We start from the raw sequence: 27,704 nt of genomic DNA on the forward strand, positions 1-27,704 counted from the left end.
TGAAAAAAAACCCAAAAAACCTACTTTAGGCCGGGAGCCACACATTGCGAACACCCAACATTTTGGTTGTGGCAAAAAACACTGCTTTTTACAGTATCTGTAAAGTGGATGGGTTAATCTCATCCACACATTGTAGAAAAAAATTGCAGCAGAAAAGGTTAAAAAATGTGTCTGTGAAAAACGCTGCTTTCTTTGGCTGTGACTCACTACATGGGGCAATACCCCTAAATTGTTAAGGAAATTAGGCAATTGATGCAATGGGGTGGGCCTTGAACTCCTGGAGCACTGCTCTTGTCATACAGACCCCTATCACCTCCAGTCTGTGCTACTCTATACAGTGGGAGTTGATCCTTCCACTGCTATGACATCAGCCATCTTACTTGATAGGCTAGAGCAGGGGTAGGGAACGTACGGCTCTCCAGCTGTTGCAAAACTACAACTCCCAGCATGCATACTGGCTCTGCTGTTCTGGGAACTCCCATGGAAGTGAATGGAGCATGCTGGGAGTTGTAGTTTCACAGCAGCTGGAGAGCCAAAGGTTCCCTACCCCTGGGCTAGAGCAATGCTCCTAAGTCTGATGGCCTGCACCCAGTGCACCAATTGCCTTATTTGCACAACATTTCAAAGCTATTTTCTCCAAAGCGACATGCATGACACAGCTATGTTGCTTATTACTGTAATGTACTGGCAGTTGAATGAATCCTTGTGTTCTGAAAATCAGATGTGTTTTTGTTCTTCACTTCTGAGGGCCATTGACATGACATTGTCCATCACTCAAAGCATTGTCATGCTCATATCCTTGGTTAATGTAGACTTTGGAATCTCTATGGCTCATGCTGTCTCTACAAATTGTTGTTTGAATAGGTGGCCATTCTGTGTCCTCTTCCAAAATTTCACGCAACTTTTTATATTTACTACTTGGTTTAAGCTTTAGAGATCTCCTTAAAGCCAACCAGAGAGCTCTGTTATCCAGAATGAACTCCTGAAAATAAAATAATAATAATAATAATAATAAGTAAACCTGTAAAAGTTAGGATTTACCAGATATATGAAAACAGAAGAAACACCACATGTAAATACATTTTCCTCGTTCTCATACTGAAGAACACAGAACACATGCCTATAATACAGTATATAAGAACAAATAGATCAATACATGGTTTAGCTATAATATTAAAACCACTGACAGGTGAAATGAATTAAGCCAATGCACGCTGGGTTTGAGCTCTCCACAAAAAGTTTTGGCACATCAATCATATATATCCACAGGGCCATATTCACTACTGGTAGATGCAGGCCAACTAAGTCAGTTTGGAAAAACCTTACTAAATAATGCCTGCTTCTTATAGTATGAAGTTGGCGGGTCCTGTAGTGTCACTGACTGCTTCGTTGAAATGAGAAGAAGCCCCAATAAAGCCCTTTTTCCAAGCAATGGAAATGGAGCTTTGGGGCTGGTCTGTAAGATTGGTACAGGACAGGTGAGAGGTAGCTGTCCTCTTCATAGTGCAGTTGGTGGACTCTGGTCTGAATAGGGACCCTTCTCTCAGTAAAGACACTGTTTGGGAGAAACACTCACCTCCTAATTGCTCTCCTTTTAGTATTAATACATTATAATAACATGAGTAGGGGTCAGAAATTGTCCCTGTTACATGCATCACAATGCTCCTGAATATGCAGAAAACACTGTCAGGGTGACTTCTTTGTGGGGACACTAAGAAACATTATACTTTTGGTGGGTAGGACACAGGATTACTATATTGTGTGGGGTATTAATGGGGAATTATACTGATGCTCCATTAGTGCCCCCACCCAGTGTAATGCTTGGGAGTACCCACACACATATTATAAGGCTTCATTATTTCCCCCTACACAGTATAATGCTTTTAAATGCCCCTCACATAGTACAATACTCTGTGTGTCTCCCACATACAGTATAATACCCCATTATTGCCCCCTCAAACTGTATAATACCACATTATTGTCCCCCATTCAGTATAATGCCCATTAGGGCCCTCACACAGTATAATGCCCCATTGTATTGTGTGGAGGCACCAATAGGATATTATACTATGTGGAGGCCACTAATGTGTCTTTGTCTACGTATGACTTAATTGTTAGTTGTTTGCAACCACTACTGACCTCCACTAGGAACGTTACCACTAGGCATACAACCAGTAAAACGAGCATGTGTATTCTCCAGCTCGTGGGAGTGCAGACAAGCTAGAAATAAAGAAGAGTCACATGAATACTTGTGTTAGACTATATGGATGAACATTATAAGCATAATCCATTGAATAATTAAATAACTTACTTCCAAATCAAGATACACTCGTGGAAAGTCAGCAAATATGAAGAAGATGTTGAAGGCAGTTTCTATTACCAATACAATCACAAATAAATCTGCAATATAAGACAACTTTATAGTAATATTGTTATGTCTTAATCACAGATATTAGAATATTGGTTTAAAAGATTGCGTAGAGTAATCATGGCAACTGTGCCCAAGACTGTCAGACTGTCTCAATGTACAGTATATGGAAAGTTCAGTTTGGAGCTTTGTGTTCCTTAATCAGTTTTCCACCCAATGTAACTACATTCTCCCCTTATTAGATTATTGACTCAGTAATATGCCCAATTTACACACAGTATATTGTCCCATAGCTCCGCCACACAGTATAATAACCCATAGGGTCCCCTCTACACAGTATAATGTCCCATAGTGGCCCCTTCACACAGTATAATGTCCAATAGCGACCCTTCCACATCAGTTGGGTATCCAGTGGTAGCCTGGTGTCATTTTCAGGCCTCTTCAGCCTCTGGCTAACATCACAAGCTCTGCGGTCACCACTGAGACCTGTGACTGGACCACAGTGATTAACATGAATGGCCGTCACTGCCTGGAAGAGACCGAAAGCGGATGCTCAAGGAACACTGGATGCCCAGGAGAGGTGAAGCAAGATGAGTTTGTTATTTTATTTGCTATTTTACTCACGTCCCCTTGGCCTCTATTATTATACTCTAGGGTATGAGGAGACCACAGAGTATAATAGTTTTCGTTGGTGAACCCCAAAAGTTTAAGGTTTAAGTTGAATCTGAAACTTCTGGAAAATTTGGATTGAATCCTGTTTGATCGATTAATTCATCAATACTGAACAGTAATAATAGCATTAAACCAAATCATAGATGATACATAAAATTGCAATTGTATTGTATATTTTTTTCATATCATTTTCTAATACAAAAATATCTAGCGTCAAAAAGATTTTACTAGATGGCACAATTCTTTGATAAGTTTCCTAAAGATAGAAATTTACAATTGGAAATACAGGTGTCTTTAGGCAAGTGTCTTGAAGAAAAAAATGTGGGATACAGAAAGAATGCACTCACAGTTGGTATACAATGGTTTTCGGAAAGGTTTTCCTTTGGAGAAGATAAAAGCGAAGATCACCAACTGCACAGAAGTTATCAGCCATAATGTCGAACTTTCAAAGCTTTCATAGTTTATTTTAGTCCTTTCATGAATTAATGCATAGGTAAGATTCACGTTCAAGCTTTTGTTTCCAGGATAACAGGCACTTGGAAAAACAAAGTTTTATCAGTTTAGTTAAAAATACACAAATGGGCATTTCCTTAAAAATTTTTTTTTATAAAAGTATCAGAGCAGTTACAGCAATACTTAAGGTCAATAATTTTTCACTCTGCCATTATATTACAATACTTGAAACTGACTGGCTGTCACAGCAACACTTACGTTTTACATTAAACTTATTTTTATTTAATTATTTTGTTTTTCTTTATGTATTAGGCTTGGTTCACATCTGCATTTGGAAATCCGTTCGGGGTGTCCACATGGGGACTCCCCCGAACGGACTACCGAACGCATTGGCAAGCATTGTACAGGGAAAGCACTGACTATAATGGGGTCCGTGTGCTTTCCGAGAGGTGTCCGCACGGAACATGCGGACAGAAAAGTACTTCACAATCTACTTTCCTGTCCACATGACTTGTGCGGAGACTGCGCGGAAAGCACACGGACCCCATTATAATCTACGGTCCGTGTGCTTTACGTGCACACTGCTTGTCATTGTATTTGGTAGTCTGTTCAGGGGGGTCCTGATGCGGACTCCCCGAACGGATTACCGAACGCAGATGTGAACTAGGCCTTAGTGTCAAAAATTTGCTAAAGATGCATAACTATTACCGTACAATGTTTACGCATTATCTATATTAGACTACACAACCCCTTCAGTATTATGTAGTTATAAAAACATTTCCTATTACAGAAGTGTAAGTAACATAAATATAGCATTATAAAGCAAATGTATAGTAAAAGTGAATACTATGCGAATTCGCATATATACCTGTAAATGTCATCATTACTATACCATGGCTGTCTCTGAACCATAAGGAATGCATATGTTTGTGTGGCAATTGCAAAGAGAATATTGAAGATCAGTGAAAACAACATGGGGGGAGAAATCATCTGGCCTGGTGGTCTGTATGGTGCCAGTGTTGGATAGGCAGGGGTAGAACTCACTGTAAAAGCCAAAAAATCCATGATTACATTCTAAAACAGTAATATATATATATTACATGGCAAACAATTGTCACTACTTACTCGTAAAGAAAATTATAAACACAATAGCAAAGTCGTGTATGAGCCACATGTTGTTTCCAAAAATGTTTCTTTGCTGAAATATAAAGTATAGTAATATACAATTTAGTATGCAAACGTCATCTTATGAAGACTGACAAACCCAATATTATGTTAGAGTCTACTGTATATTTGTGGCATTGTACCACAGTACAGGTAAAACACTTCGATTGTAGCACAACTCCTTAATAGATTAGGGGCAAAATGTCTTCCCAATCCCAAATATAAAACACATAACTGCATAAAAGTACCGTTTCAGACCACCCTACATTTAATCATAATCCAAGTGAATTTGGTACTTGTTGATAGCTGTTATGAGAGGCGACACAGAAAAAGAATATGCCGATTGTTTGGTTCAGCTTCTTCTATTTAAACATTAAACACATAATATAACTGAGGCTATAAGACATGTAATACTGGGACTCTATGTTAGACTAACAACATGGGCAACATACCATATGAAATTTATTTATCTTGCACTCATATGGGTTTCTTGTATATAACCTGGATTCCCTAAAAGGGAATACACAGGATAAGTCATAAGTGAGTGATCTGTGGGGGTCCAACGCCTAGACACCACACAGATCAGCTGTTTTAGCAATCTCTAGGTGTGGAAAGTTACAGCCTTTTACAGGGATCGCACACAGGCTGCTCCCATTCAAGTTATAGATGTAACACCAGCTGCCTTATCCACTGCATAATGGTGCAGCAGAACACGCTCTCCATCCACTGCAACAGCTTTGAGTAGCTGAAGGTTTCTGGAACAGCCAATCTTGTGGGGTTCGGGTGTTGGACCCACACACATCACACACAGATCACATCCTGTGGAAAGCTAGTTATGGAAAATTAGTTATGGCCAGAAACATTCTAATAGGTCAGTGGGCTTTCTCTAAACATTCCCAAATGTGTTTGATGTAAAGAAATAAGCCACTGAAGACAGGGACTAATGAAAATCTCCCCACAACACAACAAAAAATAGCTCTATAAAAAAGCTTTAAAAAATCAAAGTCAGGCATGTTACGATGCAATTTAGAATGCATACATATATACTCTACTAGCTACTTCCCACGACTTTGTCTGCGTGTTGTTGGTGTCGATGATCCGCCTATATTCAGCAAATTGCTGCCGTCAATGGTTCGCCTGCTCCGGCGTTTCGGCAGCTGTCAAGCTGGCCTGCTGCTGAACTTGTTCCTAGCGTAGTGTCTGTGATTGTTCTGGCATCTCAGCAGCTCACTGGGACGCCATATAATGAGCTTGTTGCTGCCGTCGATGATCCGCTTGCTCCGGCGTTTCACCAGCTCTCAAGCAGGCCTGCCACTAAAATTGTTCCTCGCGCCGTGCCTGTGATTGTCCCAGCATCTCAGCAGTTTGCTGGGACGCCATATAATGAACATGTTGGCGTCGATGATCTGCCTGTTCCAGTGTTTCAGCAGCTCTAAGAGCCACTTGACACCTATCTTGTTCAATCTTCCTCAGCTCCGCTTGATGAGAAGTCTGTTGACCTCTGGCTACCTTCATAGCTCTCGTTTTTTGAGAATATGCGACAATTAGATTTTATTTTTCCTGGTATGTTTAAAATTAGGAAACTGACAATTTGGATTAAAGGGGTTTTCACATCTCATGTGTCATCACACTGCCTATAGTGTGTTTGTCTTCCCCTTCCTTCCTCTGGCTGAACAGAACACTTATCCAGATCAGATAATAAGAATGGACTTAGTGTTATCTGTTTGTTTACATGGAGAGATAACAGAGCAGGTTTTACCAGCAAACTCCAATTAGCTGATAGTCCTGCAGGCACGAGCCGTTTAATATAGCATATGAACATAAATTCATAACAGTTGTGAAGCCATGTCATTTACTGGGATAAAAAGTATCCTATGTGTTAATCCAGGTTACAAATTATCTATGTGCCTAATTTCATCCAAATCCATTTTGCGTGATTGACTAACAAACATACAAACACACAAACATACAAACTTTCACATTTATAATATTAGTAGGATAATGCTTATACATATGGCCATACAGTAACAGCACTGATATTCTGATCTAGCAAACTATCATGCAAATGAAATCGAAAAAGTACAAAGTTCCATATTACCCAATATAACAGCAATGTGTTAATATATTCAATAAGCCCAAACATTGCCATGTACTTAAACATGCAGAATGAGGTGACAATAGCTGCTCGTCCTTCTCTGTTGGGGACACAAAAGACACAAAATTGCATTAAATATGTACAGGGGTCGCTGCTTTCAATACACTAAGGCATAGTTTAAAGAGGACCTTTCACCACTTTTATATACCACTAGAAAGCCGACAGTGCACAGAATTCAGCGCACTATCGGCTTTAGTGCCCCTGGGTGTCCTTACATGTAGGAGTTAACTGTCCGCTTGAAAAATCGGACATCTTTGTAAATGGTCACTTAAGGATACCCACTGACACTTAAAGACACTACATGATGTCCCATTTAAAATCATGCAAACTGCAAACGGACACAGCTAGTGTCTGATGCTAAAATCTTCTGTGGACATTAGCATCGGACACTAGATGTCGGGCACCAACGCTAGTGTGAACCCAGCTTTACTGATTCATGTAATGTGTTATATTGCATTAAATAAACAACAGTTTACAACAATCCTAAAGCAGAAATCTATGACATGTCTGGTCCTGAAACTATAGATCGTGTATAACCTGTACATAATAATATACTATACACTTGTCCATCCCTAGAATTATTCTTGCCTTAACATATCTGAAGATATGTGGCATGAGATCCACAGCAAGAAAAACCACTATGGTTACTTGGTGTTTCAAACACTTTGTCAACACATTGAAAGCAAATTATGTTTTTCCTTCCGCAATATTTAATGTCTTGTACATGTCTAGGCTGGATATAATAGGAAAAAGTTGCAATGTCAGAATTACTAGATGCATCACTTACTTAAGCAAGTCTGGAACACAAGAAATGTTGGTGACTGAGGAATTAAATGTTGCAGCTACAGAAGCTTCTTGTTCAGATAGGGAAATCCCTGCATTAGCCATTTTTAAAGCCTGGAAAAATGTTTGCATGTAAATGACATGTTTTACCAACACAGGGGCACATTTACTAAAAGTTTTTAATTTTCTGACATCGAAATCCTATTTAATGACCTATATTTTCTACAGTCGAGGTGCATGCTGTTTAGTATTTGCCATGTATTGTGTTGAAGCCAAAATTTCTGCCTAAGCTTGCAGACCCACATTGTGAAAATGCAATGTTTTTGACGCAACGGACTTGATATAATGATCTGCAGTAAAAGACAATATGGAATAGACCCCAATGTAATTGTACATGTCATCTGGCATAGCTGACATTGAGAAAAATGGCTCCAAGCCTGAGCACTAGATATATAAACCAAACATTTATTTTGATACTTATTGTATTTTCATACATGTTGGGAAAATGGAGTATTACTTGCAACTCAGACTTGTGCAAATCAATGATAAAATATTTTGCTACTGATATCTATGGATTTACTTTTTACAGCTTTGGTAAAAGATATAATCAAATGCAAACTTATTTAGTAGGTGTATATTTTAGCAATATATTAATACATTTAGTTATTATTTTCCGCTGTATATGTTTTTTTATAATTATCCAATATCAATCCTCAATTCCAAATCATCTACTTTTTCACAAGTCTGAATGTTGTGTAGTGTTGTATACATCTGTATTTTTAGAGTTTTATTCTTTATTAATGGTAGAAAATACTATCTATAAATAATATGGAATGTGTTGTCTTACTGCACAGTCATTAGCTCCATCTCCACACATCCCCACGTAATAACTAGAATACAAGAAACAGAAGTCATATACATCTCTTTAGATGGAAATAATATAAAGTAATATGTTAGCTATTGTTAGGTTTCGCAGTTTGTCACTTCACTTATTGCATATACATTCTGATTCCCAGAAGAGTTAATGACTAATAATTAAGTAATTAATTAAGAACTATTAATAGAAGATCTTAACACTAGAGATTGCCAAACCTTTCAGGATTCATTTTTAGCTATCTTATTTGTATAGCACCATCATATTCCACAGCCATTGACAATCACTGTCCCATATCGCGCACACAATCTACATTTCCTATAAGTATGCCTTTGGAGTGTGGGAAGACACCCATGCAAACACAGGAAGAACATACAAACTCCTTGCAGATGTTGCCCTTGGCAGGATTAAATTCTGGGACTTAAGCACAGCAAGACTGCAGTGCTAACCACTGAGCTGCCCATTTTGTTTCTGGTTTGAATGGATCTAGGTGAATTTTCAGCTAGTAAAATTTCCACCATCTGAATAATCCCTTAGGGCTTCTAGGAACCTATCTTTACAATTTCTAGCTCTCTAAGGCTAAGGCCATATCCACAGCACTAAAGCGCTGCGGGAAAAACCACTACATGAACGCATTGCGGTTCTTTCCGCAGCGCTTTTAAGAGAAAGTTCACAGAGTTTTCCTCTGCAGACTTTCTCTTAACATTATATCTACGGGAAAGCCGCTGGCGTTTCCGTAGATATAATTGACATGCTGCGATTTGCAAAGCCGCAACGGCTTTGCAAATCACAGCGTGTCCGCGCTGCGATCTTTTCCACAAAGTGGGGATGGTATTCGCATGAATCCCATCCACTGTGCCTGCACTGTACAACACCGCGATTTTTCCCACAGTGTCTGCGCTGTGGACATATCACGGCGTTTACGTCCCGTGGAGCCTCGGCCTAACTCTAGGTTCTCACACTTTGTACCTGTATAGTGTACAGTATGGTCTTTACTTACTCGAGATTTCGAAATTCATCAATAATTGTTGATTTCTGTCCTGGTGACATTCGTGCAAAAACCGTGCCATTCATTAATATCTGTACAGTAATGCAAAGGGATTAATGTGATTTAATATATCATATATTGTAATACTGTATGTTAATTCTGTATGATTTTTAGCTTTTTACTGATAGGTGATGAGATGCTACAGGAACATGCTGTATATGAAAATTTTCTAATGCTCTTTTGCACAAGCCTTGGGCCTTTTCACTGTGGTTTGTATCAGTGTTTTAAGCCAAACCCAGGAATAGAGACTACACAGTGATAATGTATTAAACAATGCATAGGGTAGCACATGTTCTGTGTTTTCAACCCACTCCTGGCTTTGACTTATAAATTCTGATGCAAAATATTGGTGTGTTTTACAGTTTCAGTAAAATGAGATTTTATTTAATCTCATCTCCATATTGCAGAAAAAATGCTGCATAAAGTGCATTTTCAAAAATGACCACTTTTGAGAAATGAAAGATATTAGCAGGGAAAATACTGATTTCGCAACATAGATTTATATGAATGGTGGCGGCAAATATGGAAATAGCTGAAAGCAGTGAAAAATTTTAGCATTTTTGCTATGCTTTTTTTCATCAGCATTTATTAGCTTCAATTTGGTATATGTGACTTGAGCCTGAGATTGGATTCACCTATTCACTTTTCAGTGCATCAAAAACAAACAGCAAGTCTACTTTATTCAGTTCCTTGTACTTAAAAAGAATCTGTCACCAGTACCTAAAATATAGAGATGAGCGAACACTAAAATGTTCGAGGTTCGAAATTCGATTCGAACAGCCGCTCACTGTTCGAGTGTTCGAATGGGTTTCGAACCCCATTATAGTCTATGGGGAACATAAACTCGTTAAGGGGGAAACCCAAATTCGTGTCTGGAGGGTCACCAAGTCCACTATGACACCCCAGGAAATGATACCAACACCCTGGAATGACACTGGGACAGCAGGGGAAGCATGTCTGGGGGCATAAAAGTCACTTTATTTCATGGAAATCCCTGTCAGTTTGCGATTTTCGCAAGCTAACTTTTCCCCATAGAAATGCATTGGCCAGTGCTGATTGGCCAGAGTACGGAACTCGACCAATCAGCGCTGGCTCTGCTGGAGGAGGCGGAGTCTAAGATAGCTCCACACCAGTCTCCATTCAGGTCCGACCTTAGACTCCGCCTCCTCCGGCAGAGCCAGCGCTGATTGGCCGAAGGCTGGCCAATGCATTCCTATGCGAATGCAGACTTAGCAGTGCTGAGTCAGTTTTGCTCAACTACACATCTGATGCACACTCGGCACTGCTACATCAGATGTAGCAATCTGATGTAGCAGAGCCGAGGGTGCACTAGAACCCCTGTGCAAACTCAGTTCACGCTAATAGAATGCATTGGCCAGCGCTGATTGGCCAATGCATTCTATTAGCCCGATGAAGTAGAGCTGAATGTGTGTGCTAAGCACACACATTCAGCACTGCTTCATCAAGCCAATACAATGCATTAGCCAGTGCTGATTGGCCAGAGTACGGAATTCGGCCAATCAGCGCTGGCCAATGCATTCTATTAGCCCGATGAAGTAGAGCTGAATGTGTGTGCTAAGCACACACATTCAGCACTGCTTCATCAAGCCAATACAATGCATTAGCCAGTGCTGATTGGCCAGAGTACGGAACTCGACCAATCAGCGCTGGCTCTGCTGGAGGAGGCGGAGTCTAAGATAGCTCCACACCAGTCTCCATTCAGGTCCGACCTTAGACTCCGCCTCCTCCGGCAGAGCCAGCGCTGATTGGCCGAAGGCTGGCCAATGCATTCCTATGCGAATGCAGACTTAGCAGTGCTGAGTCAGTTTTGCTCAACTACACATCTGATGCACACTCGGCACTGCTACATCAGATGTAGCAATCTGATGTAGCAGAGCCGAGGGTGCACTAGAACCCCTGTGCAAACTCAGTTCACGCTAATAGAATGCATTGGCCAGCGCTGATTGGCCAATGCATTCTATTAGCCCGATGAAGTAGAGCTGAATGTGTGTGCTAAGCACACACATTCAGCACTGCTTCATCAAGCCAATACAATGCATTAGCCAGTGCTGATTGGCCAGAGTACGGAATTCGGCCAATCAGCGCTGGCCAATGCATTCTATTAGCCCGATGAAGTAGAGCTGAATGTGTGTGCTAAGCACACACATTCAGCACTGCTTCATCAAGCCAATACAATGCATTAGCCAGTGCTGATTGGCCAGAGTACGGAATTCGGCCAATCAGCGCTGGCTCTGCTGGAGGAGGCGGAGTCTAAGATCGCTCCACACCAGTCTCCATTCAGGTCCGACCTTAGACTCCGCCTCCTCCGGCAGAGCCAGCGCTGATTGGCCGAAGGCTGGCCAATGCATTCCTATGCGAATGCAGACTTAGCAGTGCTGAGTCAGTTTTGCTCAACTACACATCTGATGCACACTCGGCACTGCTACATCAGATGTAGCAATCTGATGTAGCAGAGCCGAGGGTGCACTAGAACCCCTGTGCAAACTCAGTTCACGCTAATAGAATGCATTGGCCAGCGCTGATTGGCCAATGCATTCTATTAGCCCGATGAAGTAGAGCTGAATGTGTGTGCTAAGCACACACATTCAGCACTGCTTCATCAAGCCAATACAATGCATTAGCCAGTGCTGATTGGCCAGAGTACGGAACTCGACCAATCAGCGCTGGCTCTGCTGGAGGAGGCGGAGTCTAAGATCGCTCCACACCAGTCTCCATTCAGGTCCGACCTTAGACTCCGCCTCCTCCAGCAGAGCCAGCGCTGATTGGCCGAATTCCGTACTCTGGCCAATCAGCACTGGCTAATGCATTGTATTGGCGTGATGAAGCAGTGCTGAATGTGTGTGCTTAGCACACACATTCAGCTCTACTTCATCGGGCTAATAGAATGCATTGGCCAATCAGCGCTGGCCAATGCATTCTATTAGCGTGAACTGAGTTTGCACAGGGGTTCTAGTGCACCCTCGGCTCTGCTACATCAGATTGCTACATCTGATGTAGCAGTGCCGAGTGTGCATCAGATGTGTAGTTGAGCAAAACTGACTCAGCACTGCTAAGTCTCTGCATTCGCATAGGAATGCATTGGCCAGCCTTCGGCCAATCAGCGCTGGCTCTGCCGGAGGAGGCGGAGTCTAAGGTCGGACCTGAATGGAGACTGGTGTGGAGCGATCTTAGACTCCGCCTCCTCCAGCAGAGCCAGCGCTGATTGGTCGAGTTCCGTACTCTGGCCAATCAGCGCTGGCCAATGCATTCTATTAGCCCGATGAAGTAGAGCTGAATGTGTGTGCTTAGCACACACATTCAGCTCTACTTCATCAGGCTAATAGAATACATTGGCCAATCAGCGCTGGCCAATGCATTCTATTAGCTTGATGAAGCAGAGTGTGCACAAGGGTTCAAGCGCACCCTCGGCTCTGATGTAGCAGAGCTGAGGGTGCACAAGGGTTCAAGTGCACCCTCGGCTCTCCTACATCAGAGCCGAGGGTGCGCTTGAACCCTTGTGCAGCCTCGGCTCTGCTACATCAGAGCCGAGGGTGCGCTTGAACCCTTGTGCACACTCTGCTTCATCAAGCTAATAGAATGCATTGGCCAGCACTGATTGGCCAGAGTACGGAATTCGGCCAATCAGCGCTGGCCAATGCATCCCTATGGGAAAAAGTTTATCTCACAAAAATCACAATTACACACCCGATAGAGCCCCAAAAAGTTATTTTTAATAACATTCCCCCCTAAATAAAGGTTATCCCTAGCTATCCCTGCCTGTACAGCTATCCCTGTCTCATAGTCACAAAGTTCACATTCTCATATGACCCGGATTTGAAATCCACTATTCGTCTAAAATGGAGGTCACCTGATTTCGGCAGCCAATGACTTTTTCCAATTTTTTTCAATGCCCCCAGTGTCGTAGTTCCTGTCCCACCTCCCCTGCGCTGTTATTGGTGCAAAAAAGGCGCCAGGGAAGGTGGGAGGGGAATCGAATTTTGGCGCACTTTACCACGTGGTGTTCGATTCGATTCGAACATGGCGAACACCCTGATATCCGATCGAACATGTGTTCGATAGAACACTGTTCGCTCATCTCTACTAAAATATCAACCCAGCTCTGCAGGGTTAGTGGGATCAGGATATCCCACAATATGCTATATAGCCTCACAACCCTATTGTCACACCCACAAAAGTGAAGTGGAAGGTACGTGTTCCCCAGAGGAGGAATCGCACAACCAACCATACGAATATCAGTGTCACTTCCCAGTAAAGGAGGCACAGAATCTTCTTTTGTTTCTTCCTCATACCATAATAACCCCGTTCTGCAGATAGCTTAGGTTCACCTGAATCAAACAATATTTGCACCTTATGAATCGCTGCCTCCGGTGCCAAGATATTGCTGTTTTTGTCAATATTCAAGTAGCTCTTTGGAGTAACAAGAGTGTTGCTCCAAAGTAATAGGCGCCAATGGTCTCATTGCTCCAAGGAGTTTATTTGCATAATGAAAAAAATAGTGAAATCTCAGCAAATAAGACACCAATTCACAAAGGGAACACATTGTTTGATTTAGGTGACTTTAAGTTGTCTATTTGCAGGGCTGAGTTAATATCCCGGACTCTGGTTTTAGATACCTTTAACATTCACTCTAGTTTTTAATTAAAAAAAAAACAAAAAAACCTGTAATTACAAGTGTGAATAGAGGCCTGCGAAAACAGAATGTCATTTGTAGCACGTTTCACCAATGTTTATTATCACTTACTTTGGGCAATAGATCAGAAAAATATTTTTCGAGGTTTTCATACGTCTTTCCACTCATTGAAAAATGACAATCACTCTTATGACTTTTGTTATTCAATGTATCTTCAACATCGATACAGAGATCCTGTTAATAAAATAAGTAAAACAGCTTTGAATAAATATAATATTTTACAGTAACTTGTTGTACATATGTTCTAGATACATAGTAGCAACTTCTGCATAATCAGTATATGATTAATGCCATCATCATATTATAGAGAAGTTGTACATATAGATGTTGATTCGCATTTAGGTTGTGAGTAGAGATGAGTGAGTAGTACTCGATCGAGTAGGTATTCGATTGCATACTATGGTATTCGAAATACTCGTACTCGATCGAGTACCACTCGCTATTCGAATGGAAAAGTTTGATGCAGAACCAGCATTGATTGGCTGCTATAAAGTCGGCCAATCAACGCTGGTTCTTCTCCTACCTTTAGAAGTCTTCTCCATGCAGCTTCCCGGTGGCGTCTTCCGGCTCTTCATTCACTCTGCCAGGCATCGGGCCTGGGCAGAGCCGACTGCGCATGTCCGCTTGTAGTGTGGGCATGCGCAGTCAGCTCTGCCCAGGCCCGATGCCTGGCAGAGTGAATTCAGAGACGGAAGACGCAGCGGGGACGCTGCACGGAGAAGACTTCTCGGAGGATCCAGCCCGACCCTCACTCGTGGACTTGGTAAGTGTAATTTGATCGAATGTTGCCTACCCCTGAAATGAGCATTTTCCCCCCATAGAGTATAATAGGATTCAATATTCGATTAGTGTAGTCGAATATTGAGGGGCTACTCGAAACGAATATCGAATCTCGAACATTTTACTCATTTTCGCTCATCTCTAGTTGTGAGAGCATGTAGAATAGACAAAAAATGTTGTTTCTCATGATATATCATAGGGAATCATAGTGTAGGGATCTTTCTAATACCATCAGGCCAACTCCATGATGTCCCTGTGCTACATAGTAGTTTGGTGAAATGCCAAAAGCCACCATCTGGTTTTTAGTTACATTGTATGTACAGGTGGCTCTGACATTCAGATTAATCTATGAAAAAATATTGCTTATCCTCAAAGTAATTGAGGACTCATTCCCCAAGCTCAATGTGATGTTTTATTAATGTTATAAAACTACTTCTCTGTTCTTTTGTGTATAAATTTGTGTTCCTTAGATCCTTTCTTATGCCTGATGATAAGCCCTGAGTAGTCTCAAGAACTTGCTATATAATCTGTGTTTTACCCATTAACAGGTATCACACCACAATTTTGTTTCTTTTATAGAGAGCAATAATACACATGACTGCATGTTCTCAATGGCTAAGCTTTGTCACTGTCTATTGTCATGCTATCTTCACCCAAAGTGAGTTGCCCATTCTAAAATAAGTTTCATGATTCCCTTGCACTTCAGAATGTAACAATTATTATTAGGAATTATTTATATCTTATTTTAAGCTACGGTAAGTATTTGTCGAAAGACAAATGTTAATACTTCAATTTTAGGTTAAGGGGATATTGTCACTCCTTAGGGAGAGACCACCGTATAGGTGTGTGGAGACTTATTAAGCCATTTGCGCTGCACTGTGAGGGATCATGGGAAGAATATGCAAAACTGTCTCCCACGATGTTAATATAGGGAGACAGTGCCTCAGTCATGCAGCCCACTAGAGGGAGCTTCCTTTAACATCATGCCTGACCATCCTAGAGGCCTTTGCTGCAATGATGTGGGATTTTACCAAGTCACTCTCCCAGCTGAGGACAGCTGTTTCGATCTGTTTGGATCTCTTCAACTCGGCGCAGAGAAGACTGACAGGCTAGTTATAAATGAAAAAAATATTGAAACCAACTGATATTTTAAAATCTATCTACTTTGACTTGTTTTCCATCCTCTGGATACTCTAGAAGCTTCCAGGTGAGAGAAGCTGGAGAAGAGGCTTCAGGTCCACTGGCTTCAACAAGAACCACTTTCTTCCCCTCTGGAATCATTCCACAGTTCTTTGCAACAGTTGTCGCTGTCTGTAAGTTGTCACCTAAAACACAATGGGGAATATTTATCAATAGAAGGCTAATACTTTTCAGTCTACATGTATGCCAAAATGTATGATGCACAACATATCTATGAACAGCATACACCAGAAAGAACAGAAGAATACAACTGGCTTGACAGCACTGGGAGTGCTTTAAAACTCTCTAACTTTTAAGACTCATTTATGAAACAGAAAAATATAAATATGGCTCAGATTATCTTATGTAAGGTATACAAAACTTTTTTAAAGTTTCAATCTTGGCAAATAAGCAATAGAGGCAGATTTTTTTGAGCATCAGAAAAATGAGTCAGAATTTGGAGAGTGAGACAGATTAATGAAGTTTGGTATTACAGATTTATAATTATGTCTAACATTACAAATGGGATTCATAGTTTTAGACAGTACATGGTTTGACAGTATTGATAAATGTGCCTCAATAAGTACAATGATGTGAATGTTTAACTTGCATTGTTTATTTTATATACATCATAGTCTATCAACACTATCTTCAAAATTTATACCCACAAATAAATATGTAGATATTATATTATCACACAAGCTTGTAGTAGACCTAAGACCATTCAACTACCACACCACGGTGCAATCCATTTAAAGGGTATTCCCTTGTGCCTGGAGGGAAGTAGAACAAGAGTTTGCCAATCCTGAGATACCCAATTGTAGACGCTGCTTAGGGCTCATTCACATCTGCGCCCCGGTCTCCGTTCTGCAGGTTTCCGTTTCCTGCACAAAACAGAGGCAGGAGATGGAAACCCACAGGACTCTTTCTCACCCAAACATTTGAATGGGTGAGAAAGCTGTCTGGCTGTGAGCGCCAGTGAGTCTGGCCGTGAGCGCCGGTGAGTCGGACATGCAGTACTCTGTGTCCGGATTAAAAAAAATGGTTTCGCGGCGGAGAGCATAAAATGCTCACCGCTGCTCAAGGCCAGACCCGGTCTGTGGTTTCCGTCTTCTTGCATGCAGAAGACGGAAACCACAGAACGGAGTGCCGAACGCAGGTATGAACCTAGCGTCACTGCTGAAGTGCCTGTGTACTGTATATATTTCGAGTATGGCCAAAGTTATGGAGTGATATAATCAAGGTGACCCTCAGAACACATAGTGGAGGAAAGGGAGACTAACTCCCAATCTAGACTGTTTCCCATTACCAAATTCCAAAAAAAAAGTCAGGAAATTGTGTAAAATGTAAGGAAACAAGACTGCAATGATCTGGAAATGATCTCATATAATTATATATTATTCACAACTAGAGATGAGCGAACAGTGTTCTATCGAACTCATGTTCGATCGGATATTAGGCTGTTCGGCATGTTCGAATCGAATCGAACACCGCGTGGTAAAGTGCGCCATTACTCGATTCCCCTCCCACCTTCCCTGGCGCCTTTTTTGCTCCAATAACAGCGCAGGGTAGGTGGGACAGGAACTACGACACCGGTGACGTTGAGAAAAGTAGGCAAAACCCATTGGCTGCCGAAAACATGTGACCTCTAATTTAAAAGAACAGCGCCGCCCAGGTTCGCGTCATTCTGAGCTTGCAATTCACCGAGGACGGAGGTTTCCGTCCAGCTAGCTAGGGCTTAGATTCTGGGTAGGCAGGGACAGGCTAGGATAGGAAGGAGAAAACAACCACAACAGCTCTTGTAAGAGCTAAATTCCAGGGAGAAGCTTGTCAGTGTAACGTGGCACTGACGGGCTCAATCGCCGCAACCCAGCTTTCCCAGGATCCTGAATGGAATACACTGTCAGTGTATTCCCGTATACCCGATATATACCCCCGATACCCGTTCCAACGGTGTGCCCCCCCACCTTCACCCCAGAAATACCCTGCAAGTCCCCTAGCAATAGAATTGGGGCTATATACACCCACTATTTTTGCTACTGCCATATAGTGCCATTGTCTGACTGGGAATTCAAAGAATATATTGGGGTTACGTGCACCCACAATTTTTACTACTGGTATACAGAGCCAGTTTCTGACTGGGAATTCAAAGAATATATTGGGGTTATAAATACCCTCATTTCTTGCTACTGCCATATAGTGCCAGTTTCTGACTGGTAATTCAAAGAATATATTGGGGTTATAAATACCCTCATTTCTTGCTACTGGTATATAGTGCCATTGTCTGACTGGGAATTCAAAGAATATATTGGGGTTACGTGCACCCACAATTTTTACTACTGGTATACAGTGCCAGTTTCTGACTGGGAATTCAAAGAATATATTGGGGTTATAAATACCCTCATTTCTTGCTACTGCCATATAGTGCCAGTTTCTGACTGGTAATTCAAAGAATATATTGGGGTTATAAATACCCTCATTTCTTGCTACTGGTATATAGTGCCATTGTCTGACTGGGAATTCAAAGAATATATTGGGGTTACGTGCACCCACAATTTTTACTACTGGTATACAGTGCCAGTTTCTGACTGGGAATTCAAAGAATATATTGGGGTTACAAATACCCTCATTTCTTGCTACTGCCATATAGTGCCAGTTTCTGACTGGTAATTCAAAGAATATATTGGGGTTATAAATACCCTCATTTCTTGCTACTGGTATATAGTGCCAGTTTCTGACTGGTAATTCAAAGAATATATTGGGGTTACGTGCACCCACAATTTTTACTACTGGTATACAGTGCCATTGTCTGACTGGGAATTCAAAGAATATATTGGGGTTATAAATACCCTCATTTCTTGCTACTGCCATATAGTGCCAGTTTCTGACTGGGAATTCAAAGAATATATTGGGGTTACGTGCACCCACAATTTTTACTACTGGTATACAGTGCCATTGTCTGACTGGGAATTCAAAGAATATATTGGGGTTATAAATACCCTCATTTCTTGCTACTGGTATATAGTGCCATTGTCTGACTGGGAATTCAAAGAATATATTGGGGTTACGTGCACCCACAATTTTTACTACTGGTATACAGTGCCAGTTTCTGACTGGGAATTCAAAGAATATATTGGGGTTACAAATACCCTCATTTCTTGCTACTGCCATATAGTGCCAGTTTCTGACTGGTAATTCAAAGAATATATTGGGGTTACGTGCACCCACAATTTTTACTACTGGTATACAGTGCCAGTTTCTGACTGGGAATTCAAAGAATATATTGGGGTTACAAATACCCTCATTTCTTGCTACTGCCATATAGTGCCAGTTTCTGACTGGTAATTCAAAGAATATATTGGGGTTACGTGCACCCACAATTTTTACTACTGGTATACAGTGCCATTGTCTGACTGGGAATTCAAAGAATATATTGGGGTTATAAATACCCTCATTTCTTGCTACTGCCATATAGTGCCAGTTTCTGACTGGGAATTCAAAGAATATATTGGGGTTACGTGCACCCACAATTTTTACTACTGGTATACAGTGCCATTGTCTGACTGGGAATTCAAAGAATATATTGGGGTTATAAATACCCTCATTTCTTGCTACTGGTATATAGTGCCATTGTCTGACTGGGAATTCAAAGAATATATTGGGGTTACGTGCACCCACAATTTTTACTACTGGTATACAGTGCCAGTTTCTGACTGGGAATTCAAAGAATATATTGGGGTTACAAATACCCTCATTTCTTGCTACTGCCATATAGTGCCAGTTTCTGACTGGTAATTCAAAGAATATATTGGGGTTACGTGCACCCACAATTTTTACTACTGGTATACAGTGCCAGTTTCTGACTGGGAATTCAAAGAATATATTGGGGTTACAAATACCCTCATTTCTTGCTACTGCCATATAGTGCCATTTTCTGACTGGTAATTCAAAGAATATATTGGGGTTACGTGCACCCACAATTTTTACTACTGGTATACAGTGCCATTGTCTGACTGGGAATTCAAAGAATATATTGGGGTTACGTGCACCCACAATTTTTGCTACTGGTATATAGTGCCAATTTCTAACTGGGAATTCAAAATGCGCAAGGCTCCCGGAAAGGGACGTGGACGAGGCCATGGGCGAGGTCGGGGGAATGGTTCTGGGGAGCAAGGTAGCAGTGAAGCCACAGGGCGTCCCGTGCCTACTCCTGTGGGGCAGCAAGCATTGCGCCACTCCACAGTGCCAGGGTTGCTTGCCACATTAACTAAACTGCAGGGTACAAACCTTAGTAGGCCCGAGAACCAGGAACAGGTCTTGCAATGGCTGTCAGAGAACGCTTACAGCACATTGTCCAGCAGCCAGTCAGACTCTGCCTCCTCTCCTCCTATTACCCAACAGTCTTGTCCTCCTTCCTCCCAAAATTCCCAAGCTTCACAGAACAATAACCCCAACTGTCCCTGCTCCCCAGAGCTGTTCTCCGCTCCTTTCATTGTCCCTCAACCTGCCTCTCCACGTCACGATTCCACGAACCTAACAGAGGAGCATCTGTGTCCAGATGCTCAAACACTAGAGTCTCCTCCATCTCCGTTCAATTTGGTGGTGGATGACCAGCAACCCACCCTCATCGACGATGATGTGACGCAGTTGCCGTCAGGGCATCCAGTTGACCGGCGCATTGTGCGGGAGGAGGAGATGAGACAGGAGTTGGAAGAGGAAGTGGTGGATGATGAGGACACTGACCCGACCTGGACAGGGGGGATGTCAAGCGGGGAAAGTAGTGTGGATGTTGAGGCAAGTGCAGCACCAAAAAGGGTAGCTAGAGGCAGAGGCAGAGGTCAGCAGCTTAGGCGAAGCCAGGCCACACCCGGAATCTCCCAAGATGTTCCAGTTCGTACCCAGCCCCGAAAAACTCCCACCTCGAGGGCACGTTTCTCGAAGGTGTGGAGTTTTTTCAAGGAATGCGCCGAGGACAGATATAGTGTTGTCTGCACAATTTGCCTCTCGAAATTGATTAGGGGCTCTGAGAAGAGCAACCTGTCCACCACTTCAATGCGCCGTCATTTGGAATCCAAGCACTGGAATCAGTGGCAGGCAGCAACGGCAGGACAAAGGCCGCCTGCCGTTCACGCCACTGCCACTGCCTCTGCCACTGCCTCTGCCTCTGCCACTGCCACTGCTGACTGTGCTGGCGATGCACTCCAGAGGACGAGCCAGGACACCACTTCATCTGCCTCCGCCACTTTGTTGACTTCTCCCTCATCCTCCCCTGTTCCTGTCTTATCTCCTTCTCCTGCACCATCAAAGGCACCATCAGGCGCTTCTTTACAACAACCCACCATCTCTCAGACATTGGAGCGGCGGAAGAAATACACTGCTAACCACCCACACGCGCAAGCCTTGAACGCCAACATCGCTAAACTGCTGGCCCAGGAGATGTTGGCGTTCCGGCTTGTTGAAACTCCCGCCTTCCTGGACCTGATGGCAACTGCGGCACCTCGCTATGCCGTCCCTAGCCGTCACTACTTCTCCCGGTGTGCCGTCCCCGCCTTGCACCAGCACGTGTCACTCAACATCAGGCGGGCCCTTAGTTCCGCGCTTTGCACAAAGGTCCACTTGACCACCGACGCGTGGACAAGTGCATGCGGACAGGGACGCTACATTTCACTGACGGCACACTGGGTGAATGTAGTTGAGGCTGGGACTGCTTCCCAAACTGGCCCGGTGTACCTCGTCTCCCCGCCTAACATTCCTGGCAGGGACACGAGAAGAACACCCCCCTTCTCCTCCTCCTCTACCGCCTCCTCCTCCGCCACCGCCTCCTCCTCCGCTGTTAGATTGACCCCAGCTACGAGTTGGAAACGTTGCAGCACTGGCGTTGGTAGACGTCAGCAGGCTGTGCTGAAGCTGATCAGCTTGGGGGACAGACAGCACACTGCCTCCGAGGTGAGGGATGCCCTCCTCGATGAGACGGCAATATGGTTTGAGCCGCTGCACCTGGGCCCAGGCATGGTCGTTTGTGATAACGGCCGGAACCTGGTAGCAGCTCTGGAGCTTGCCGGACTCCAACATGTTCCATGCCTGGCCCACGTCTTCAACCTAGTGGTGCAACGTTTCCTAAAGAGCTACCCCAATGTTCCAGAGCTACTGGTGAAAGTGCGGCGCATGTGCGCCCACTTTCGCAAGTCGACAGTAGCCGCTGCTAGCTTAAAATCTCTCCAGCAACGCCTGCATGTGCCACAACACCGGCTTTTGTGCGACGTCCCCACACGCTGGAACTCAACGTTTCAGATGTTGAATAGAGTGGTTGAGCAGCAGAGACCTTTGATGGAATACCAGCTACAAAACCCTAGGGTGCCACAAAGTCAGCTGCCTCAGTTTCTCATCCATGAGTGGCCATGGATGAGAGACCTTTGTGACATCCTACGGGTGTTTGAGGAGTCCACAAGGAGGGTGAGCTCTGAGGATGCGATGGTGAGCCTTACAATCCCGCTCTTGTGTGTTCTGAGAGAATCCCTGATTGACATCAGGGATAACTCAGATCACACAGAGGAGTCAGGGATAGCATCCGATCCGTCACAGCTGGAGAGTAGGTCCACACATCTGTCCGCTTCATCGCGTTTAATGGAGGAGGAGGAGGAGGAGGAGGAGGAGGAGGAAGAAGAGTTGTCCGATGATGTGATGGTGATACAGGAGGCTTCCGGGCAACTTCGAATCGTCCCATTGTTGCAGCGCGGATGGGTAGACATGGAGGATGAGGAGGAAATGGAGATTGAACTTTCCGGTGGGGCCAGAGGAGTCATGCCAACTAACACTGTGGCAGACATGGCTGAGTTCATGTTGGGGTGCTTTACAACCGACAAGCGTATTGTCAAAATCATGGAGGACAACCAGTACTGGATCTTTGCTATCCTTGACCCCCGGTATAAAAACAACATCTCGTCTTTTATTCCGGTAGAGGGGAGGGCCAATCGCATCAATGCTTGCCACAGGCAATTGGTGCAGAATATGATGGAGATGTTTCCAGCATGTGACGTTGGCGGCAGGGAGGACAGTTCCTCCAGTAGGCGACCAAGTTCTCACCGGTCCACACAAACGAGGGGCACACTGTCTAAGGTCTGGGACACCTTGATGGCACCCCCTCGCCAAAGTGCCGCCACAGAGGGTCCTAGTGTCACCAGGCGTGAGAAGTATAGGCGCATGTTGCGGGAATACCTTTCCGACCACAGCCCTGTCCTCTCCGACCCCTCTGCACCCTACACGTATTGGGTGTCGAAGTTGGACCTGTGGCTTGAACTTGCCCTATATGCCTTGGAGGTGCTGTACTGTCCTGCCGCCAGCGTCCTATCTGAGAGGGTGTTCAGTGCAGCCGGTGGCATCATCACTGACAAGCGCACCCGTCTGTCAGCTGAGAGTGCCGACCGGCTCACTTTGATAAAAATGAACCACCACTGGATAGAGCCTTCATTTTTGTGCCCACCTGTGTAAAGCACCCCAACATGAAACTCCATGTCTGTACTCAACCTCTCCAATTCCTCCGCATCCTCATACTCATCCACCATAAGCGTTGCACAATTCTGCTAATACTAGGCTCCCTCCAACATGATTTCCCCCAACTCTGCTGGTTAGAGGCTCCCTCCACCCTGATTTCCACCAACTCTGCTGGTTAGAGGCTCCCTCCACCCTGCTTTCCCACAACTCTGCTGGTTAGAGGCTCCCTCCACCATGAATTTGCCCAAACTGGGCTGGTTAGAGGCTCCCTCCACCATGAATTGGTCCAAACTGGGGTTTTTAGAGGCTCCCTCCACCATGAATTTGCCAAAACTGGGCTGTTTAGAGGCTCCCTCCACCATGAATTGGTCCAAATTGGGGTTTTTAGAGGCTCCCTCCACCATGAATTTGCCCAAACTGGGCTGGTTAGAGGCTCCCTCCACCATGAATTGGTCCAAACTGGGCTGGTTAGAGGCTCCCTCCACCATGAATTGGTCCAAATTGGGGTTTTTAGAGGCTCCCTCCACCATGAATTGGTCCAAACTGGGCTGTTTAGAGGCTCCCTCCACCATGAATTGGTCCAAACTGGGGTTTTTAGAGGCTCCCTCCACCATGAATTGGTCCAAACTGGGCTGGTTAGAGGCTCCCTCCACCATGAATTGGTCCAAACTGGGTTTTTTAGAGGCTCCCTCCACCATGAATTGGTCCAAACTGGGGTTTTTAGAGGCTCCCTCCACCATGAATTGGTCCAAACTGGGGTTTTTAGAGGCTCCCTCCACCATGAATTGGTCCAAACTGGGGTTTTTAGAGGCTCCCTCCACCATGAATTTGCCCAAACTGGGCTGTTTAGAGGCTCCCTCCACCATGAATTGGTCCAAACTGGGTTTTTTAGAGGCTCCCTCCACCATGAATTGGTCCAAACTGGGGTTTTTAGAGGCTCCCTCCACCATGAATTGGTCCAAACTGGGGTTTTTAGAGGCTCCCTCCACCATGAATTTGCCCAAACTGGGCTGTTTAGAGGCTCCCTCCACCATGAATTGGTCCAAATTGGGGTTTTTAGAGGCTCCCTCCACCATGAATTGGTCCAAACTGGGGTTTTTAGAGGCTCCCTCCACCATGAATTTGCCCAAACTGGGCTGTTTAGAGGCTCCCTCCAGCATGAATTGGTCCAAACTGGGGTTTTTAGAGGCTCCCTCCACCATGAATTGGTCCAAACTGGGCTGGTTAGAGGCTCCCTCCACCATGAATTGGTCCAAACTGGGGTTTTTAGAGGCTCCCTCCACCATGAATTTGCCCAAACTGGGCTGTTTAGAGGCTCCCTCCACCATGAATTGGTCCAAATTGGGGTTTTTAGAGGCTCCCTCCACCATGAATTTGCCCAAACTGGGCTGGTTAGAGGCTCCCTCCACCATGAATTGGTCCAAACTGGGCTGGTTAGAGGCTCCCTCCACCATGAATTGGTCCAAATTGGGGTTTTTAGAGGCTCCCTCCACCATGAATTGGTCCAAACTGGGGTTTTTAGAGGCTCCCTCCACCATGAATTGGTCCAAACTGGGGTTTTTAGAGGCTCCCTCCACCATGAATTTGCCCAAACTGGGCTGTTTAGAGGCTCCCTCCACCATGAATTGGTCCAAACTGGGTTTTTTAGAGGCTCCCTCCACCATGAATTGGTCCAAACTGGGTTTTTTAGAGGCTCCCTCCACCATGAATTGGTCCAAACTGGGGTTTTTAGAGGCTCCCTCCACCATGAATTTGCCCAAACTGGGCTGTTTAGAGGCTCCCTCCACCATGAATTGGTCCAAATTGGGGTTTTTAGAGGCTCCCTCCACCATGAATTTGCCCAAACTGGGCTGGTTAGAGGCTCCCTCCACCATGAATTGGTCCAAACTGGGCTGGTTAGAGGCTCCCTTCACCATGAATTGGTCCAAATTGGGGTTTTTAGAGGCTCCCTCCACCATGAATTGGTCCAAACTGGGCTGTTTAGAGGCTCCCTCCACCATGAATTGGTCCAAACTGGGGTTTTTAGAGGCTCCCTCCACCATGAATTGGTCCAAACTGGGCTGGTTAGAGGCTCCCTCCACCATGAATTGGTCCAAACTGGGTTTTTTAGAGGCTCCCTCCACCATGAATTGGTCCAAACTGGGGTTTTTAGAGGCTCCCTCCACCATGAATTGGTCCAAACTGGGGTTTTTAGAGGCTCCCTCCACCATGAATTGGTCCAAACTGGGGTTTTTAGAGGCTCCCTCCACCATGAATTTGCCCAAACTGGGCTGTTTAGAGGCTCCCTCCACCATGAATTGGTCCAAACTGGGGTTTTTTAGAGGCTCCCTCCACCATGAATTGGTCCAAACTGGGGTTTTTAGAGGCTCCCTCCACCATGAATTGGTCCAAACTGGGGTTTTTAGAGGCTCCCTCCACCATGAATTGGTCCAAACTGGGCTGGTTAGAGGCTCCCTCCACCATGAATTTGCCCAAACTGGGCTGTTTAGAGGCTCCCTCCACCATGAATTGGTCCAAACTGGGCTGGTTAGAGGCTCCCTCCACCATGAATTGGTCCAAACTGGGTTTTTTAGAGGCTCCCTCCACCATGAATTGGTCTAAACTGGGGTTTTTAGAGGCTCCCTCCACCATGAATTGGTCCAAACTGGGGTTTTTAGAGGCTCCCTCCACCATGAATTTGCCCAAACTGGGCTGTTTAGAGGCTCCCTCCACCATGAATTGGTCCAAACTGGGTTTTTTAGAGGCTCCCTCCACCATGAATTGGTCCAAACTGGGGTTTTTAGAGGCTCCCTCCACCATGAATTGGTCCAAACTGGGGTTTTTAGAGGCTCCCTCCACCATGAATTTGCCCAAACTGGGCTGTTTAGAGGCTCCCTCCACCATGAATTGGTCCAAATTGGGGTTTTTAGAGGCTCCCTCCACCATGAATTTGCCCAAACTGGGCTGGTTAGAGGCTCCCTCCACCATGAATTGGTCCGAACTGGGCTGGTTAGAGGCTCCCTCCACCATGAATTGGTCCAAATTGGGGTTTTTAGAGGCTCCCTCCACCATGAATTGGTCCAAACTGGGCTGTTTAGAGGCTCCCTCCACCATGAATTGGTCCAAACTGGGGTTTTTAGAGGCTCCCTCCACCATGAATTGGTCCAAACTGGGCTGTTTAGAGGCTCCCTCCACCATGAATTGGTCCAAACTGGGTTTTTTAGAGGCTCCCTCCACCATGAATTGGTCCAAACTGGGGTTTTTAGAGGCTCCCTCCACCATGAATTGGTCCAAACTGGGGTTTTTAGAGGCTCCCTCCACCATGAATTTGCCCAAACTCTGCTGGTTAGAGGCTCAATCCACCCTGATTTTCAAAACAAATGTTGGTGCCAACCTCAACTTACTACAAGGGCCAAATTCACTGCTGGTGACAAGCTCTCCTCACTGCAAGTGCCAAATACACATGTTTCAAGGTGTTTTCCTACTGTCAGAGAGGTGGTATTGAGTGTGTAAAGTGTGTAGTTGTTAGGCTGTGATGTTGGGGTAATAGAGGGTCTTTGGTGTGTTAGATGCCCCCAGACATGCTTCCCCTGCTGTCCCAGTGTCATTCCAGAGGTGTTGGCATCATTTCCTGTGGTGTCATAGTGGACTTGGTGACCCTCCAGACACGGATTTGGGTTTCCCCCTTAACGAGTATATGTTCCCCATAGACTATAATGGGGTTCGAAACCCGTTCGAACACACGAACAGTGAGCGGCTGTTCGATTCGAATTTCGAACCTCGAACATTTTAGTGTTCGCTCATCTCTATTCACAACAGATCATAGAACAAGTCAGAAGCGATAGACACTTCAATTTCATTTGAAAAAATGACCTCGTTTAAAAATGTATGGCAGCAACAGATCTAAAAAAAAAAACAACTGGGACTGGGCCATGTCTGCCATTGTGTAACATCCTCTGTTCTTTTTGCAACCTGTAAACATAGAAATTTATGGCAGCAACTCATCTCAAAAAAGCTGGGACAGGGCCATGTTTGCTATTGTGTAGC

At 44.2% G+C, this 27,704-nt stretch overlaps 1 protein-coding gene across 1 annotated transcript in view; it reads right to left on the reverse strand.

Moving 5' to 3' along the window:
* Nucleotides 1-704: 704 nt before the first annotated feature.
* Nucleotides 705-27,704, reverse strand: part of LOC142197903 (putative cation-transporting ATPase 13A4) — a 49,208-nt gene continuing 22,208 nt past the window's right edge. Inside the window, exons 19-30 of the mRNA XM_075268582.1 lie at nt 16,173-16,333; nt 14,280-14,402; nt 9,470-9,549; nt 8,443-8,485; nt 7,600-7,709; nt 6,756-6,852; nt 4,619-4,691; nt 4,362-4,536; nt 3,388-3,575; nt 2,312-2,400; nt 2,140-2,220; nt 705-982 (exon numbers count right to left, since the gene is read on the reverse strand). Coding sequence (XP_075124683.1) covers nt 737-982; nt 2,140-2,220; nt 2,312-2,400; nt 3,388-3,575; nt 4,362-4,536; nt 4,619-4,691; nt 6,756-6,852; nt 7,600-7,709; nt 8,443-8,485; nt 9,470-9,549; nt 14,280-14,402; nt 16,173-16,333 — 1,466 coding nt within the window. The 3' untranslated portion in view covers nt 705-736. The remainder of the gene's footprint in view (nt 983-2,139; nt 2,221-2,311; nt 2,401-3,387; nt 3,576-4,361; nt 4,537-4,618; nt 4,692-6,755; nt 6,853-7,599; nt 7,710-8,442; nt 8,486-9,469; nt 9,550-14,279; nt 14,403-16,172; nt 16,334-27,704) is intronic.

The sequence above is a fragment of the Leptodactylus fuscus genome, chromosome 3, assembly GCF_031893055.1.
Source record: "Leptodactylus fuscus isolate aLepFus1 chromosome 3, aLepFus1.hap2, whole genome shotgun sequence".
In the NCBI taxonomy this organism is placed as follows: domain Eukaryota; kingdom Metazoa; phylum Chordata; class Amphibia; order Anura; family Leptodactylidae; genus Leptodactylus; species Leptodactylus fuscus.